This window comes from Salmo salar, chromosome 18 (assembly GCF_965601325.2).
Source record: "Salmo salar chromosome 18, fSalSal1, whole genome shotgun sequence".
Taxonomy (NCBI): domain Eukaryota; kingdom Metazoa; phylum Chordata; class Actinopteri; order Salmoniformes; family Salmonidae; genus Salmo; species Salmo salar.
In genome coordinates this window covers 97958137-97976160 of record NC_138308.1, presented here as the reverse complement: position 1 = coordinate 97976160, position 18024 = coordinate 97958137, and the positions used below count along the sequence as shown (strand labels likewise).

Below are 18024 nucleotides of genomic sequence, written 5' to 3'. Positions count from 1 at the left end.
GTGCCAGGGTGTTGGATGTCAAGTGGAATCCCTTTGATGACCACTGCATCGCGTCCTGCTCTGAAGACTGCACTGTCAGTACTACAGATATGCACGCATAGTAGTCATTAGTACACACTATACACAGATATACATGCACAGTAGTTGTTAGTACACTCTGTACACAGATGTACATGCACAGTAGTTGTTAGTACACTCTGTACACAGATATACATGCACAGTAGTCGTTAGAACATTCTGTACACAGATATACATGCACAGTAGTCATTAGTACACACTATACACATATATACAACCATAGGAGTTGTTAGTAAACACTATACACTGATATACAGCCACAGTAGTCGTTAGTACACACTATATACAGATATAAACGCACAGTAGTCGTTAGTACACACTATATACAGGTATAGATGCACAGTAGTCGTTAGTACACACTATACACTGATATACAACCACAGTAGTCGTTAGTACACACTATACACTGATATACAACCACAGTAGTCGTTAGTACACTCTATACACTGTTGACTCCTAATTAGTCCACAGTGGATATGAACTCTGATGTTTCAAAACATTCTTTGAAACTGTCTTTATTCCCAGTGCTGAATTGAAGCTGTGTGTGTGTGTGTGTTGACATGCGTTGTGTGTGTGTGTATTGACGTTTGTTGTGTGTTGATGTGCGTTGTGTGTGTTGGCGTGTGTTGTGTGTGTGTGTATTGACGTGTGTTGTGTGTGTGTGTGTGTGTGTGTCGACGTGTGTTGTGTGTATTGACGTGCGTTGTGTGTGTTGATGTGTATTGACGTGCGTTGTGTGTGTTGACGTGCGCTGTGTGTATTGACGTGCGTTGTGTGTGTTGACGTGTGTTGTGTGTATTGACGTGCGTTGTGTGTGTTGATGTGTATTGACGTGCGTTGTGTGTGTTGACGTGCGCTGTGTGTGTTGATGTGTATTGTGTGTGTTGACGTGTGTTGTGTGTATTGACGTGCGTTGTGTTTGTTGACGTGTGTTGTGTGTATTGACGTGCGTTGTGTGTGTTGTGTATTGACGTGCGTTGTGTGTGTTGACGTGTGTTGTGTGTATTGACGTGCGTTGTGTGTGTTGATGTGTATTGACGTGCGTTGACGTGTGTTGACGTGCGCTGTGTGTGTTGATGTGTATTGTGTGTGTTGACGTGTGTTGTGTGTATTGACGTGCGTTGTGTGTGTTGACGTGCGCTGTGTGTGTTGATGTGTATTGTGTGTGTTGACGTGTGTTGTGTGTATTGACGTGCGTTGTGTTTGTTGACGTGTGTTGTGTGTATTGACGTGCGTTGTGTGTGTTGTGTATTGACGTGCGTTGTGTTTGTTGACGTGTGTTGTGTGTATTGACGTGCGTTGTGTGTGTTGTGTATTGACGTGCGTTGTGTGTGTTGTAGGGCTGTCCCCGACAAAAACAAATCTTGGTCAACCCGAAAGTCGTCTGTTCTTTCGACCAATCGATTGTTGGACATTTTAAAAACGTGTATTTTTCCATAGATAGACACACCCTATTGGTTAATAATATCAACTACATGTACTGAACTTTTCTGATGCTTTAAGCTTATGATTGAATTAAATAAGACAAATGTCTCAAGAGGGTGCCAGAGATCTAGATAACCAGAAGAAAAAAGCCTTAACCTGACCCAACTATTCTCCTCCTGCTGGCTTTCACAGATAGAGAGATTACTCTCCTGAAGTTGCCGGTAATAAGCTACACGAGGAGTCGACAACCTTTCTCATGTTGAATGCCAATTTATCTTACCATTTCTACCGATCTGCGTACCAGTTACGGTTTTCATTTGCACATTTTCGTGAAACAGTTTTATTTAATTTATAATAATGTCTTCCTATCTTAAAATCATTGTCATGTAGTTTAATCAAAATAATACCCAAATCTAAATGAAAATGATACAAACCTAAGAAGTAACTTATATTACAGTTGACCAACTATGTTAAAATAGGTCACGTGTGGCTCAGTTGGTGTTTGCTACGCCAGCGTTGTGGGTTCGATTCCCACGGGGGACCAGTACGGAATTTTTTTTATGAAATGTATGCATTCACTACTGTAAGTCGCTCTGGATAAGCGTGTCTGCTAAATGTAAAAATGTATATAAAAAGCCAACAAATAAAAACATTGCAGCCCGATGAAAATAAATATTTAAAAAATCACATTGCCTGTCTGCAACGAACTTGAATTATTTTTTATTAACTTGAGCCCTAAGCATGTGCTAGCAAACTTGCAAAATTGTATAAAATATTCTGGGTCCTCAGTTTCCCATACCAATGAGCTTGGGACAGACACATCAGCTGTAGGTTATTTGAGCAAAGGGATAATAAGCTGTGGTTGACTTGGGCGGGAGCTCACCTGAGCAGTGTACCGGAACCTCAAATGTTCTACTGCTTGAGCTCCTGCTCCTCTTATAGAATATTAGCTCAAAAGTATTGTGGAACTCCTGCACCTAAATATAAACAGTACCGGCACCCAAAATGAGTACCGAAACCTGTTACAGTCCAAGTCAAGCACTGATAAGAACTTATCAGGTAGGTCTATTTTATGACGTTTCCACTGGATCTGAGCATGACATTTTTCCCTTTCACTCTGAGTGGTCATCGAAAGGGAGAGAGCTGGAAAGATTTTTCAAAGGCATTGAGGAACTATTGTCATTCTCAATGGATGTAAAAAAACAGACTTTGTTTGCTTGCTGTTTGAGGTGAAGAAAACATTACTTTGAGAAGCTCCACAGGTCATTCATGTTGGTGTGTTAAGCCAATCAGAAAGCCAGCTCTAGCCTATAGACCTACTTCTATGTGTAAATCAGGCCAACTAGCCTATAGGCCTACTTCTATGTGTAAATCAGGCCAGCTAACCTATAGGCCTAATTCTATGTGTAAATCAGGCCAACTAGCCTATAGGCCTACTTCTATGTGTAAATCAGGCCAGCTAACCTATAGGCCTACTTCTATGTGTAAATCAGGCCAGCTAGCCTATAGGCCTACTTCTATGTGTAAATCAGGCCACCTAGCCTATAGGCCTACTTCTATGTGTAAATCAGGCCAGCTAACCTATAGGCCTACTTCTATGTGTAAATCAGGCCAGCTAGCTTATAGGCCTACTTCTATGTGTAAATCAGGCCAGCTAGCTTATAGGCCTACTTCTATGCGTGTGCGTCCTTACTCAACATTGACAGAAGCGCTTCAAACAAAAGACAATGACTAAATTGACAGAACTCGTAGAATGGAATTAAATAAACCAAAACAATGTGTCCACTCCGACAATGAGAACAGGAAGACTGGAACAATAATATTGAAAGAAATGACCGTAACCAAAGTAACCAACATTGTAGATTAGAAATGCAAGGAATTAATGGTAAATATACTACTGGTGAAATATGTAATGGGGAATTGATATACACTAACATGTCGTGGTAATTATTCTAGTCAATAGGAGATACTTTTAGATTTCTTCTTTAAAACAATTGAACTTTTGTTATTTATTTACTGCAGTAATGGAGTGTTAATAACGGTCACCTAATGGTGTTAAAGCCGAAATAAACAGCGTTAGGTTACAACTCTTTATTTTCTATCAAATCAAATCAAAGTTTATTTGTCACGTGCACCGAATACAACAGTGAAATGCTGAATACAACAGGTGTAGTAGACCTTACAGTGAAATGCTGAATACAACAGGTGTAGTAGACCACACAGTGAAATGCTGAATACAACAGGTGTAGTAGACCACACAGTGAAATGCTGAATACAACAGGTGTAGTAGACCTAACAGTGAAATGCTGAATACAACAGGTGTAGTAGACCTTACAGTGAAATGCTGAATACAACAGGTGTAGTAGACCTTACAGTGAAATGCTGAATACAACAGGTGTAGTAGACCACACAGTGAAATGCTGAATACAACAGGTGTAGTAGACCTCACAGTGAAATGCTGAATACAACAGGTGTAGTAGACCTTACAGTGAAATGCTGAATACAACAGGTGTAGTAGACCTTACAGTGAAATAGCTGAATACAACAGGTGTGGTAGACCTCACAGTGAAATGCTGAATACAACAGGTGTAGTAGACCTCACAGTGAAATGCTGAATACAACAGGTGTAGTAGACCTCACAGTGAAATGCTGAATACAACAGGTGTAGTAGACCTCACAGTGAAATGCTGAATACAACAGGTGTAGTAGACCTCACAGTGAAATGCTGAATACAACAGGTGTAGTAGACCTTACAGTGAAATGCTGAATACAACAGGTGTAGTAGACCTCACAGTGAAATGCTGAATACAACAGGTGTAGTAGACCTTACAGTGAAATGCTGAATACAACAGGTGTAGTAGACCTCACAGTGAAATGCTGAATACAACAGGTGTAGTAGACCTCACAGTGAAATGCTGAATACAACAGGTGTAGTAGACCTTACAGTGAAATGCTGAATACAACAGGTGTAGTAGACCACACAGTGAAATGCTGAATACAACAGGTGTAGTAGACCTTACAGTGAAATGCTGAATACAACAGGTGTAGTAGACCTCACAGTGAAATGCTGAATACAACAGGTGTAGTAGACCTTACAGTGAAATGCTGAATACAACAGGTATAGTAGACCTCACAGTGAAATGCTGAATACAACAGGTGTAGTAGAACTTACAGTGAAATGCTGAATACAACAGGTGTAGTAGACCTCACAGTGAAATGCTTACTTATACAAGCCCTTAATCAACAATGCAGGTTAAAATATATATATATATATATAAATAGGAAATAAAAGGAACAAGTAATTAAAGACCAGCAGTGAAATAACAATAGCGACACTATATACAGTGGAGTATCGGTACAGAGTCAATATGAAGGGGGCACCGGTTAGGGACACACAGACACGACTCATGGAATGGAATGTGGTCTTATCACCAAGCCATATGTAAATCACTTTCCAACCCAAAGCTTCACACAGAAACAGATGAGAGCGTACCAATAGAACCCTATTGTCACGTCCTGGCCAGTATAAGGGTTAATTAGTATTGTAGTTTGGTCAGGACGTGGCAGAGGGTATTCGTTTTATGTGGTTCGGGGTGGTGTGTTTGTTAAAAGGGTGTTTGATTTAGTATTTCCGGGTTTTGGTTTATGTTTAGGTATTTCTATGTTTTGGTGTTGCCTTTGATTGGAAGTCCTATATTAGTTGGGTGTGTTTGTCTTGTATTTTGTGGGTGATTGTTCTGTGTTTAGCCTAGTGCCTTACCAGACTGTCAGTTTGTCAATCGTTCGTGTTTTTTTGTTATTTTTGTACGTTCGTTTTTTGGAAGTTAATAAACAAGATGAGCATACACATACCTGCTGCGTTTTGGTCCTCAATTTCCAACGACAACCGTGACAGAATCACCCACCAACTATGGACCAAGCAGCAGAAGAAGGAGCAGAGGGACTTCGAGTTGGACTGGCGGGAGAAATGGACCTGGGAGGAAGTTCTGGACGGGGCCGGACCTTGGCACCAGGCTGGGGATTATCGCCGCCCGCAGTGGGAAATTGAGGCAGCCAAGGCAGAGGCGTAGGTACGAGGCCATGGACGCGCTGAGGGAGAAGCACGAGAGGCACCCCCAATAATTTTTTTGGGGGGGGCACACGGGTAGTTTGGCTAGGCGTAAGAAGAGCCGGAAGCCAGCTACCCGTGGTTATATGGAGGAGCGTATGGGGTGGAGAGCGCTATGTTTCGCTGAGGAGTGCACTATCTCACCCATACGCACGCACAGTCCGGTGCGCGTTATTCCAGCCCCTCGCAGGTGCCGTGCTAGAGCGGGCATCCAGCCTGGTAGGAGGATGCCTGCGCAGCGCATCTGGTCGCCGGTACGCCTCCGAGGACCAGGCTACCCAACTCCCGCTCTACGCACGGCTACCATCAGGCCCCTGCACAGCCCAGTCTGCCCTGTACGAGCACCCCGCTCGTACAGGGCTACTAGTTCCATCCAGCCAAGGCGGGTTGTGCAGTAGGTAAGATCTAGACCGACTGTGCGCCTCCATAGCCCTGGGTTTCCAGCTCCTGTCTCTCGTGCGGACCCAGAAGTGCGTCAACTCAGTCCGACTCGTCCTGTTCCCGCTCCCCGCACTAGCCTGGAGGTGCGTGTTCTTAATCTGGTAAGCCCAGTACCAGCACCACGCACCAGGCTACAAGGGCGTAAACCCAGCCTCGCCAGTCAACAGTCACCAGAGCTGCCCGCCAGTCAACAGTCACCAGAGCTGCCCGCCAGTCAACAGTCGTCGTCAGAGCTGCCCGCCAGTCAACAGTCGTCGTCAGAGCTGCCCGCCAGTCAACAGTCGTCGTCAGAGCTGCCCGCCAGTCAACAGTCGTCGTCAGAGCTGCCCGCCAGTCAACAGTCGTCGTCAGAGCTGCCCGCCAGTCAACAGTCGTCGTCAGAGCTGCCCGCCAGTCAACAGTCGTCGTCAGAGCTGCCCGCCAGTCAACAGTCGTCAGAGCTGCCCGCCAGTCAACAGTCGTCAGAGCTGCCCGCCAGTCAACAGTCGTCAACAGACTGCGCTGAACTGCCGAAGTGGCCAGACGGCGCTGAACTGCCGGAGTGGCCAGACTGCCCTGAACTGCCGGAGTGGCCAGACTGCGCTGAACTGCCGGAGTGGCCAGACTGCCCTGAACTGCCGGAGTGGTCAGACTGCGCTGAACTGCCGGAGTGGCCAGACTGCCCTGAACTGCCGGAGTGGCCAGACTGCCCTGAACTGCCGGACTGCCCCGAGCGGCCGGACTGCCCCGAGCGGCCAGACTGCCCAGACTGTCCCGAGCGGCCAGACTGTCCCGAGCGGCCAGACTGCCCAGACTGCCCCGAGTGGCCAGACTGCCCAGACTGCCCCGAGTGGCCAGACTGCCCAGACTGCCCCGAGTGGCCAGACTGCCCAGACTGCCCCGAGTGGCCAGACTGCCCAGACTGTCCCGAGTGGCCAGACTGCCCAGACTGTCCCGAGTTGCCAGACAGCCCAGACTGTCCCGAGTTGCCAGACTGTCCCGAGTTGCCAGACTGCCCAGACTGTCCCGAGTTGCCAGACTGCCCAGACTGTCCCGAACTGCCAGACTGGCCCGACTGCCCCTCGGCGATGCCAGACTGCCCAGACTGCCCCGAGTGGCCAGACTGGCCCGACAGCCTGGAACGGCCGGAACCAGAGCCACCTCCAGAAATAGGTGGGTTGGGGAGGGGGGGTGTAGCACAGTGCCGTCGTTGACTGCAGCCACCCTCCCTTCCCTCCCTTTAGAAAAGGGGACTTTTTGTTGGTGTTGCTTGGGGTTATTTTTTGTTAAGGTGCTTCTGGGGTAGCACCTTTAAGGGGGGGGTACTGTCACGTCCTGGCCAGTATAAGGGTTAATTAGTATTGTAGTTTGGTCAGGACGTGGCAGAGGGTATTCGTTTTATGTGGTTCGGGGTGGTGTGTTTGTTAAAAGGGCGTTTGATTTAGTATTTCCGGGTTTTGGTTTATGTTTAGGTATTTCTATGTTTTGGTGTTGTCTTTGATTGGAAGTCCTATATTAGTTGGGTGTGTTTGTCTTGTATTTTGTGGGTGATTGTTCTGTGTTTAGCCTAGTGCCTTACCAGACTGTCAGTTTGTCAATCGTTCGTGTTTTTTTTGTTATTTTTGTACGTTCGTTTTTTGGAAGTTAATAAACAAGATGAGCATACACATACTTGCTGCGTTTTGGTCCTCAATTTCCAACGACAAGCGTGACACCTATTCTATTGCATAAAACAGTATTCAATATAACCTTGTAATTATTCTAGCACAAACAATAGAAGGTAACAACAAACAAACAAAAATTCACACAAATGAAGTTATGAAACAATGAATGTGCACAAATTGGCAAGAGAGAAGTGCATTCTGGAGGGAGAGAAGTGCATTCTGGGCGCATGGTCAATCCGACATCTGCATTGGCCATGCATCATTTACGGTGATATGGCCTCAGCAGAAGTGGAGGCAAGAATAGCCTGAAGGAAGTGAGTTTGTGCTTATAAAAGATGTACCGCCCACACCTACCGTCAACCAATCATGTCAATGTGGAGCTATACAGAGCCCTCGTCATAGTTACAAAATTTGGGAGGCGCAATGGAGATGCGGTACGGACCTCGATTTGACCACCGGGGGCTCCGCAATTGCGTCACACCCTCTATGTGTGGAGCCTCCGACCACATTTCCGAATCGAGAATAAATTGGCTTTTAGTCCAAAATGGATTAGTTCACAGAGACGCTCGACTAAAACGATCTCGGCCGACCAACAGCCTAATGCCCAAACGATCGACCAGTCGACTAATTGCGGTCAGCCCTAGTGTGTGTGTGTGTGTGTGTGTGTGTGTGTGTGTGTGTGTGTGTGTGTGTGTGTGTGTGTGTGTGTGTGTGTGTGTGTGTGTGTGTGTGTGTGTGTGTGTCTGCGTGTGTGTGTGTGTGTGTTGACATGCGTTGTGTGTGTTGACGTGTGTGTGTGTGTGTGTTGTGTGTGTGTGCGTGTGTGTGTGTGTGTCTGTGTGTGTCTGTGTGTGTGTGTGTGTTGACATGCGTTGTGTGTGTTGACGTGTGTGTGTGTGTGTGTGTTGTGTGTGTGTGCGTGTCCCCTGTATGTGTTACAGGTAAAGCTATGGGACATCCCAACCAATGGTGTCCATCAGAACATGACCCTCCCTAGGAAGGTGCTTCAGGGTCACAGCCGCAGAGTCAACCTGATAGAATGGCACCCTACTGCTAGGGATCTACTGGTCAGCTCAGCCTACGACTACAAGGTAGAAACACACACACACTGTCTGAAAAGACAAACACACACACACACTGTCTGAAAAGACAAACACACACACTGTCTGAAAAGACAAACACACACACACTGTCTGAAAAGACAAACACACACACACACACTGTCTGAAGAGACAAACACACACACACTGTCTGAAAAGACAAACACACACACACAATGTCTCGCTGTCTGTTCTCTCTCTCTCTCTCTCTCTCTCCTTTCTCTCTCTCTCTCTCCTCTCTTTCTCTCTTTCTCTCTCCTTTCTCTCTCTCTCTCTCTCTCTCTCTCTCTCCCCCTCTCTCCTACAGGTGATGGTCTGGGATGTGTCAGTGTGCGACTCAGTGCTGAGGAACCCAGTATGTGTTATATCTCTTCATACTGAGCTGGTTCTCTCCATGTCCTTCAACAATGACGGCAGCTCTCTAGCTACCACCAGCCTGGACAAGAAGATCCGAGTCATGGACCCACGCACTGGACGCCTCATACAGGTCTGTCTGGCTGGTCAAAGTCCCGGTATTTTACCAACATCACGGTAATTTACCAACGTCCCGGTAATTTACCAACGTCCCGGTAATTTACCAACGTCCTGGTAATTTACCAACGTCCCGGTAATTTACCAACGTCCTGGTAATTTACCAACGTCCCGGTAATTTACCAAGATTACAGTAATTTACCAACGTCCCGGTAATTTACCAACGTCCCGGTAATTTACCAACGTCCTGGTAATTTACCAACGTCCCGGTAATTTACCAACGTCCTGGTAATTTACCAAGATTACAGTAATTTACCAACGTCCCGGTAATTTACCAACGTCCCGGTAATTTACCAACGTCCTGGTAATTTACCAACGTCCCGGTAATTTATCAACGTCCCGGTAATTTACCAACGTCCCGGTAATTTACCAAGATTACAGTAATTTACCAACGTCCCGGTAATTTACCAAGATTACAGTAATTTACCAACGTCCCGGTAATTTATCAACGTCCCGGTAATTTACCAACGTCCCGGTAATTTACCAACGTCCCGGTAATTTACCAACGTCCTGGTAATTTACCAACGTCCCGGTAATTTACCAACGTCCTGGTAATTTACCAACGTCCCGGTAATTTACCAACGTCCTGGTAATTTACCAAGATTACAGTAATTTACCAACGTCCCGGTAATTTACCAACGTCCCGGTAATTTATTAACGTCCCGGTAATTTACCAACGTCCTGGTAATTTACCAAGATTACAGTAATTTACCAACGTCCCGGTAATTTACCAAGATTACAGTAATTTACCAACGTCCCGGTAATTTATCAACGTCCCGGTAATTTACCAACGTCCCGGTAATTTACCAAGATTACAGTAATTTACCAACGTCACGGTAATTTATCAACGTCCCGGTAATTTACCAACGTCCCGGTAAATTACCAAGATTACAGTAATTTACCAACGTCACGGTAATTTATCAACGTCCCGGTAATTTACCAACGTCCCGGTAATTTACCAACGTCCCGGTAATTTATCAACGTCCCGGTAATTTACCAACGTCCCGGTAATTTACCAAGATTACAGTAATTTACCAACGTCCCGGTAATTTATGAACGTCCCGGTAATTTACCAACGTCCTGGTAATTTACCAACGTCCCGGTAATTTACCAACGTCCTGGTAATTTACCAACGTCCCGGTCATTTACCAACGTCCTGGTAATTTACCAACGTCCCGGTAATTTATCAACGTCCCGGTAATTTACCAACGTCCCGGTAATTTACCAAGATTACAGTAATTTACCAACGTCCCGGTAATTTATCAACGTCCCGGTAATTTACCAACGTCCCGGTAATTTACCAAGATTACAGTAATTTACCAACGTCCCGGTAATTTATCAACGTCCCGGTAATTTACCAACGTCCCGGTAATTTACCAAGATTACAGTAATTTACCAACGTCACGGTAATTTATCAACGTCCCGGTAATTTACCAACGTCCTGGTAATTTACCAACGTCCCGGTAATTTATCAACGTCTCGGTAATTTACCAAGATTACAGTAATTTACCAACGTCACGGTAATTTACCAACGTCCCGGTAATTTACCAACGTCCCGGTAATTTACCAACGTCCCGGTAATTTATCAACGTCCCGGTAATTTACCAACGTCCCGGTAATTTACCAACGTCCCGGTAATTTACCAACGTCCCGGTAATTTACCAAGATTACAGTAATTTACCAACGTCCCGGTAATTTACCAAGATTACAGTAATTTACCAACGTCCCGGTAATTTATCAACGTCCCGGTAATTTACCAACGTCCCGGTAATTTACCAACGTCCCGGTAATTTACCAACGTCCCGGTAATTTACCAAGATTACAGTAATTTACCAACGTCCCGGTAATTTACCAACGTCCCGGTAATTTACCAAACGTTGTTAATTTATATTAAAATGATTTGTGTTGAAAATGAATACTATATTTTGTTCATATTCTTTATGTGTCCTTGACTGTCTAGTAGATAGATATAGAGATGGTTCAGGATAACTAATAATGTATAATACCTAATACATCTAATCAAGAAGGATTAGAGAGTTGGAAAGAGGGCCCTGTCTTGAACATTATTACTCGTGTGTGTGTGTGTGTCTGTGTGTGTGTCTGTGTCTGTGTGTCTGTGTGTGTGTGTGTGTGTGTGTGTGTGTGCCTGTGTCTCTGTGTGTGTGTGTGTGTGTCTGTGTCTCTGTGTGTGTGTCTGTGTGTCTGTGTGTGTGTCTGTGTGTGTGTGTGTGTGTGTGTGTCTGTGTGTGTGTGTGTGTGTGTGTGTGTGTGTGTGTGTGTGTGTGTGTGTGTGTGTGTGTGTGTGTGTGTGTGTGTGTGTGTGTGTGTGTGTGTGTGTGTGTGTGTGTCTGTGTGTGTCTGTGTGTGTGTGTCTGTGTCTCTGTGTGTGTGTGTGTGTGTCTGTGTGTGTGTGTGTGTGTCTGTGTGTGTGTGTGTGTGTGTGTGTGTCTCTGTGTGTGTGTCGTGTGTGTGTGTGTGTGTGTGTGTGTGTGTGTGTGTGTGTGTGTGTGTGTGTGTGTGTGTGTGTGTGTGTGTGTGTGTCTGTGTGTGTGTGTGTGTGTGTGTGTGTGTGTGTAGGTGTCCAGCAGTAAACACCACAGGGCCAATAAGGTGGTGTTTATAGGAGACCAGAACATGCTGTTTTCTACTGGCAGCTCACCATGGAACCAAAGACAGATCACATTGTGGGATCCAGTGAGAGACACACACACACACACACACACACACACACACACACACACACACACACACACACACACACACACACACACACACACACACACCCATTCAATGTTTTATTTCTGACACATAGGATGATCTGTCAGAGCCGCTGTCGGAGGAGGAAGTGGATGGAGCTGCAGGAGTTCTCTTCCCATTCTACGACCCTGATACACACATCCTCTACCTGGCTGGCAAGGTAATCAATACTGATCAATCAGTCTGCTAATGACCCTGATACACACATCCTCTACCTGGCTGGCAAGGTAATCAATACTGATCAATCAGTCTGCTAACGACCCTGATACACACATCCTCTACCTGGCTGGCAAGGTAATCAATACTGATCAATCACTCTGCTAACGACCCTGATACTGTGTGTGTGTGTGTGTGTGTGTGTGTGTGTGTGTGTGTGTGTGTGTGTGTGTGTGTGTGTGTGTGTGTGTGTGTGTGTGTGTGTGTGTGTTCCAGGGGGATGGTAACATTAGGTATTATGAGATCAGTTCTGAGAAGCCCTACGTTCAGTTCCTCACTGAGTATTACTCCCTACTGCCTCAGAAAGGATTGGGTAAGATCACACACACACACACACACACACACATTATTGCTTCAGAAAGGATTGGGTAAGATCACACACACACACACACACACACACAATACTGCCTCAGAAAGGATTGGGGAAGCACACACACACACACACACACACACACACACACAATACTGCCTCAGAAAGGATTGGGGAAGCACACACACACACACACACACACACACACACACACACACACACACACACACACACACACACACACACACACACACACACACACACACACACACAATACTGCTTCAGAAAGGATTGGGGAAGCACACATATATACACACACACACACACACACACACACACACACACATGGACTGTGTATGGACTGTGTATGGACTGTGTATGGACTGTGTATGGACTGTTTATGGACTGTATAAACAGATATGTTTAGTTGTTAATGAGCTTCTGTCCATTCATCCGTTGTCAAGATGCAGTCACATGGAGAGTTTGAAGTGTTTTATGCTGTTCTATGGACACATTATACCTAATAATAACCTTGCCTGTTAAATGTTCTGGGATTCAGATCACATTTTTTTTTTTTTTTATATATACATATGAACTGACATAGTGAACACCCTTGTGTTCGTTCACCTCTGACCTTGTGAACTCTTGACCTCTCCAGGGGTCATGCCGAAGCGCGGTCTGGACGTGAGTTCCTGTGAGGTGTTCCGGTTCTACCGCTTGGTGACCGTTAAGGACCTGGTCGAGCCGCTCTCCATGATCGTCCCTCGCAGGGTAGAATTACACACCACTCTTCATGGACAGCGGTTCTACCATCTAGTGACGTTTAAGGACATATTTTAATGTATTTCGATGTATAGGACTTAATGCAGCTGTAACATTGACGCTTTGGCAATATTTATTCAATGTTTGTCATGCCAATAAAGCAATTTGAGTTTTCAGAGAAAGAGAGCGAGGCAGAGAAGGAGATAAAGAGGGATAGAGAGAGTGGAAAAGGGAGAGAGAAAGAGGGATAGAGAAAGAGGGATAGAGAAAGAGAGAGGGAGAAAGAGAGAGAGAAAGAGGGATAGAGAAAGAGAGAGAGAGAGAGAGCGGGAAGGGGAGAGAGAAAGAGAGAGAGTTCATTCAACTGTTTTATGTCCTCTCTACAGTCCCCAAAGACCTTCCAGGATGACATCTTCCCCATGACAGCGGGCAACGAGGCGGCCCTGACGGCTCAACAGTGGCTCTCAGGGATCAATAGAGGTCAGTGTAACTGGGAGCCAAGATGGGCGACTATGGCTCTCAGTTGCATATAAAGGCCTGTATAATAGGGAAACTGGCTGACCAGTAGGCCCCTTTCCGCATTCACGTCATGCTTTGGAACTGGTAATTACGACTAGGAAACTCGGGTATGATCTCTGGATCCCGATCTTTCCCACATGCTAAACACTGACGTCACGCACCACTGAAAATGGCAACAAACATGGTGGCGATTTCATCTGTCAATGGTGAGAATGGTTCTTGCTTTCCTTCCGAGCACGTGAACGCTCCAAGTTATTCCTCCGTTCCTTATTCATTACAGGGACACTGGAACCAACATGGTCAGCTATGGCTCTCAGTTGCATAGAAAGGCCTGTATAATAGGGAAACTGGCAAACCAGTAGGCCTCATCTATCCACCTTATTCCTCATTCGATATAGGGATACTGGTAACCAACATGGCTGACCAGCAGAGATTATAAAACACAGTTTCTCCCCTTCAATCCCTAAACACAAGGCTTCATCCCAAATGGCACCCTATTCTCTAACGGTCTGGTCTCAAAGTAGTGGACTCAATAGGGGGGGAAAAAGGGTGCCATTTGAGACACACCCTAAACCATTGTTATATCCATCCCACCAGGCCCGGTGCTGATGTGTCTGAAACCTGGCACTAACGTAGCCAACCCCTACCCAGAGACCCTACCCAGGAGGGGGCTGAGCAGCTTCCAGAGTGGGGGACCAGGAGAGACTGGATCCACGGAGCAGGCCTTCCTCCAGGAGCAGCTAGCCTACCAGGACGCCAAGTACCCAAGGGAAGTGGCTGATCTGTCGGGCTGGCAGCCAGACGAGACCCAGGCTCCGGGTTGGGCCTACACTCCCCACTGTTGTGAGCCCTCAGAGTGCCCTCCACCCAGGACAGAGAGTGAGGTGAGTGGGACAGGCTGTCATAGGCTACACATGAAGGCCTATTGCCAGTTTTGTAGAGTCTTAAGTAAAAAACTCTAAATCTGATTTTGCTCTGGTTCAGAGATGTTTCTGTGTATGTTTCTGTGTGTTACAGCTCCTACAGGCATTCTACAGACAACAAGAGGAGATCAGGGGACTGAGAGACCAGCTCAACCAGAAAACGGTCAGTGCGTAAACACTGAGTGTACAAAAACATTAAGAACACCTTCCTAATATTGAGTTGCATCCCCTTTTGTCCTCAGAACAGCCTCAATTCATCGGGTCATGGACTCTACATGGTGTCGAAAGCGTTCCACAGGGATGCTGGCCCACATCGACTACAATGCTTCCCACAGTTGTGTCAAGTTGGCTGGATGTCCTTTGGGTGGTGGACCGTTCTTGATACACACGGGGAAACTGTTGAGCGTGAAAAACCCAGCAGCATTGCAGTTCTTGACACAAACTGGTGCGCCTAGCACCTACTACCATACCCCGTTTAAAGGGACTTAATAAATATTTTGTTTTGCCCATTCACCCTCTGAATGGCACACATACACAATCCATGTCTCAATTGTCTCAAGGCTTAAAAATCCTTCTTTAACGTGTCTCCTCCCCTTCATCTACACTGATATGAAGTGGATTTAACAAGTGACATCAATAAGGGATCATATCTTTCCCCTGGATTCACCTGGTCAGTCTACAGTATGTGATGGAAAGAGCAGGTGTTCTTAATGTTTTGTACACTCTCTCTCTCTGTGTGTGTGTGTGTGTGTGTGTGTGTGTGTGTGTGTGTGTGTGTGTGTGTGTGTGTGTGTGTGTGTGTGTGTGTGTGTGTGTGTGTGTGTGTGTGTGTGTGTGTGTGTGTGTGTGTGTGTGTGTGTGTGTGTGTGTGTCTGGTCTGGTGTGTGTATCTGGTCTGGTGTGTTTATCTGGTCTGGTGTGGATGATATCAGGGGATAACCTTTGATCAGATCACTGTGTGGTTTTGTGTAGGTCCAGATCACACAGCTGGAACTGGAGATAAAGAACACCAGAAACCACATGAGAGCCACCTTCTGAATGATTCAACCAATCACATTAGAAGAGCCTTCTGAAGCAACCAATCACGTGGGAGCAGCTTTTGGAATCAACCAATCACATGAGAGCCACCTTCTGAATGATTCAATCAATCAAATTAGAAGAGCCTTCTGAATCAACCAATCACGTGGTTGCAGCTTTTGGAATTAACCAATCACATGAGAGCCACCTTCTGATTCAACCAATCACATGAGAGCCACCTTCTGATTCAACCAATTTTTGTATTTTGTATTTATTAAGGATCCCCATTAGTTCCTACCAAGGCAGCAGCTACTCTTCATGGGGTCCAGCAAAATTAAGGCAGTTATATACAATTAAAAACATTACAATACATTGTGTTCCCTCCGTGTACGTTTAAGGGCCAGCCGTGCTGTATTTTTCATCTTTGTGGCACCTGACCACACGACTGAACAGTAGTCCAGGTGCGACAAAACTTGGGCCTGTAGGACCTGCCTTGTTGATAGTGTTGTTATGAAGGAAGAGCAGTGCTTTATTATGGACAGACTTCTCCCCATCTTAGCTACTGTTGTAGCAATATGTTTTCACCATGACAATTTACAATCCAGTGTTACTTCAAGCAGTTTAGTCTCCTCAACTTGCTCAGTTTACATGTTATTCATGACAAGATTTAGTTTAGGGTTTAGTGAATGACTTGTCACAAATACAATGCTTTTAGTTTTTTTTGTATATTTAGGACTAAATTATTTTTTTGCCTCCCATTCTGAAACTGACTGCAGATCTTTGTTAAGTGTTCCAGTGATTTCACTTGCTGTGGTAGCTTACATGTATAGTATTGAGTCATCAGCACACATAGACACACTGGCTTTACTCAGAGCCAGTGGCATGTCGTTAGTAAAGATTGAAAAAAGTAAGGGGCCTAGACAGCTGCCCTGGGGAATTCCTGACTCTAGCTGGATTATGTTGGAGAGGCTTCCATTAAAGAACACCCTCTGTGTTCTGTTAGACAGGTAACTCTTTATCCACATTATAGCAGGGGGTGTAAAGCCATAACACAAGTTTTTCCAGTAGCAGACTATGATTGATAATGTCAAAAGCTGCACTGAAGTCTAACAAAACAGCCCCCACAATCAATTTTTATCATCAATTTCTCTCAGCCAATCATCAGTCATTTGTGTAAGTGTTGTGCTTGTTGAGTGTCCTTCCCTATAAGCGTACTGAAATTCTCTTGTTAATTTTGTTTACTGTGAAATAGCATTGTATCTGGTCAAACACAATTTTTTCCAAAAGTTTACTAATGGTTGGTAACAGGCTGATTGGTTGGCTGTTTGAGACAGTAAACGGTGCTTTACTATTCTGGGTAGTGGAATGACTTTTGCTTCCCTCCAGGGCCTGAGGGCACACACTTTCCTGTAGGCTTACATTGAAGAGATGACGAATAGGAGTGGCAATATCGTCTGCAATAGTCCTCAGTCATTTTCCATCCAAGTTGTCAGACCAAGGTGTCTTGTCATTGTTGTTAGACAACAACAAAAAATGTCACCTCTTCCACACTCAATTTACGGAATTCAAAATTACATTTGCTTTTCTTTCAGAATTTGGTCAGTTATACACAGATGTGTTGGTTCAGAATTTGGTCAGTTATACACAGATGTGTTGTTTCAGAATTAGTTGTTGGCACTTCATGCCTAAGTATGCTAATCTTGCCAATTAAAAAAATTATTGAAGTAGTTGGAAATATCAATGGGTATTGTGATGAGAAAGACATCTGATTCAGTGAATGATGGAGCTGAGCGTGCCTTCTTGCCCAAAATGTTACTTAAGTTATCATTCTTTATATAATAATTTTTTTATATAGTACAGTTTTTCTTATTTTTGTTAAGTTTTAGTCATGATTTCTCAATTTACAGTACGTTTGGCCAATCGGCTGTGCAGCCAGACTTATTTGCCATTCCTTTTGCCTCATCCCTCTCAATCATAAAATTGTTCAATTCTTATTAGTAACTTGGATATGTAGTTTCATAAATGTGTAAAGTGCAGTGTCTGGTTGCTCCTCATTACACACCACACACCAACAGATATTATGTACATCTTCAACATAGGAATCATTACAAAACATGTTGTATGACCTCTTATACACTATATTAGGTACAGCCTTTGGAACTTTGGTTTTATAGATGTGGCTACTATATTGTGA

General features: G+C 44.9%; 1 protein-coding gene across 1 annotated transcript in view; it reads left to right on the top strand.

Annotated features, from left to right (window-relative positions):
- The window catches only part of LOC106578165 (coronin-2A), a 19755-nt gene extending 1889 nt beyond the window's left edge, over positions 1–17866 (top strand). Inside the window, exons 2-12 of the mRNA XM_045711408.2 lie at positions 1–74; positions 8637–8786; positions 9103–9282; positions 11904–12020; positions 12139–12243; positions 12516–12612; positions 13268–13380; positions 13758–13851; positions 14488–14774; positions 14908–14976; positions 15786–17866. The exon at positions 1–74 is cut by the window's left edge and continues 43 nt beyond it. Coding sequence (XP_045567364.1) covers positions 1–74; positions 8637–8786; positions 9103–9282; positions 11904–12020; positions 12139–12243; positions 12516–12612; positions 13268–13380; positions 13758–13851; positions 14488–14774; positions 14908–14976; positions 15786–15851 — 1352 coding nt within the window. The 3' untranslated portion in view covers positions 15852–17866. The remainder of the gene's footprint in view (positions 75–8636; positions 8787–9102; positions 9283–11903; positions 12021–12138; positions 12244–12515; positions 12613–13267; positions 13381–13757; positions 13852–14487; positions 14775–14907; positions 14977–15785) is intronic.
- The last annotated feature ends 158 nt before the right edge of the window (positions 17867–18024 follow it).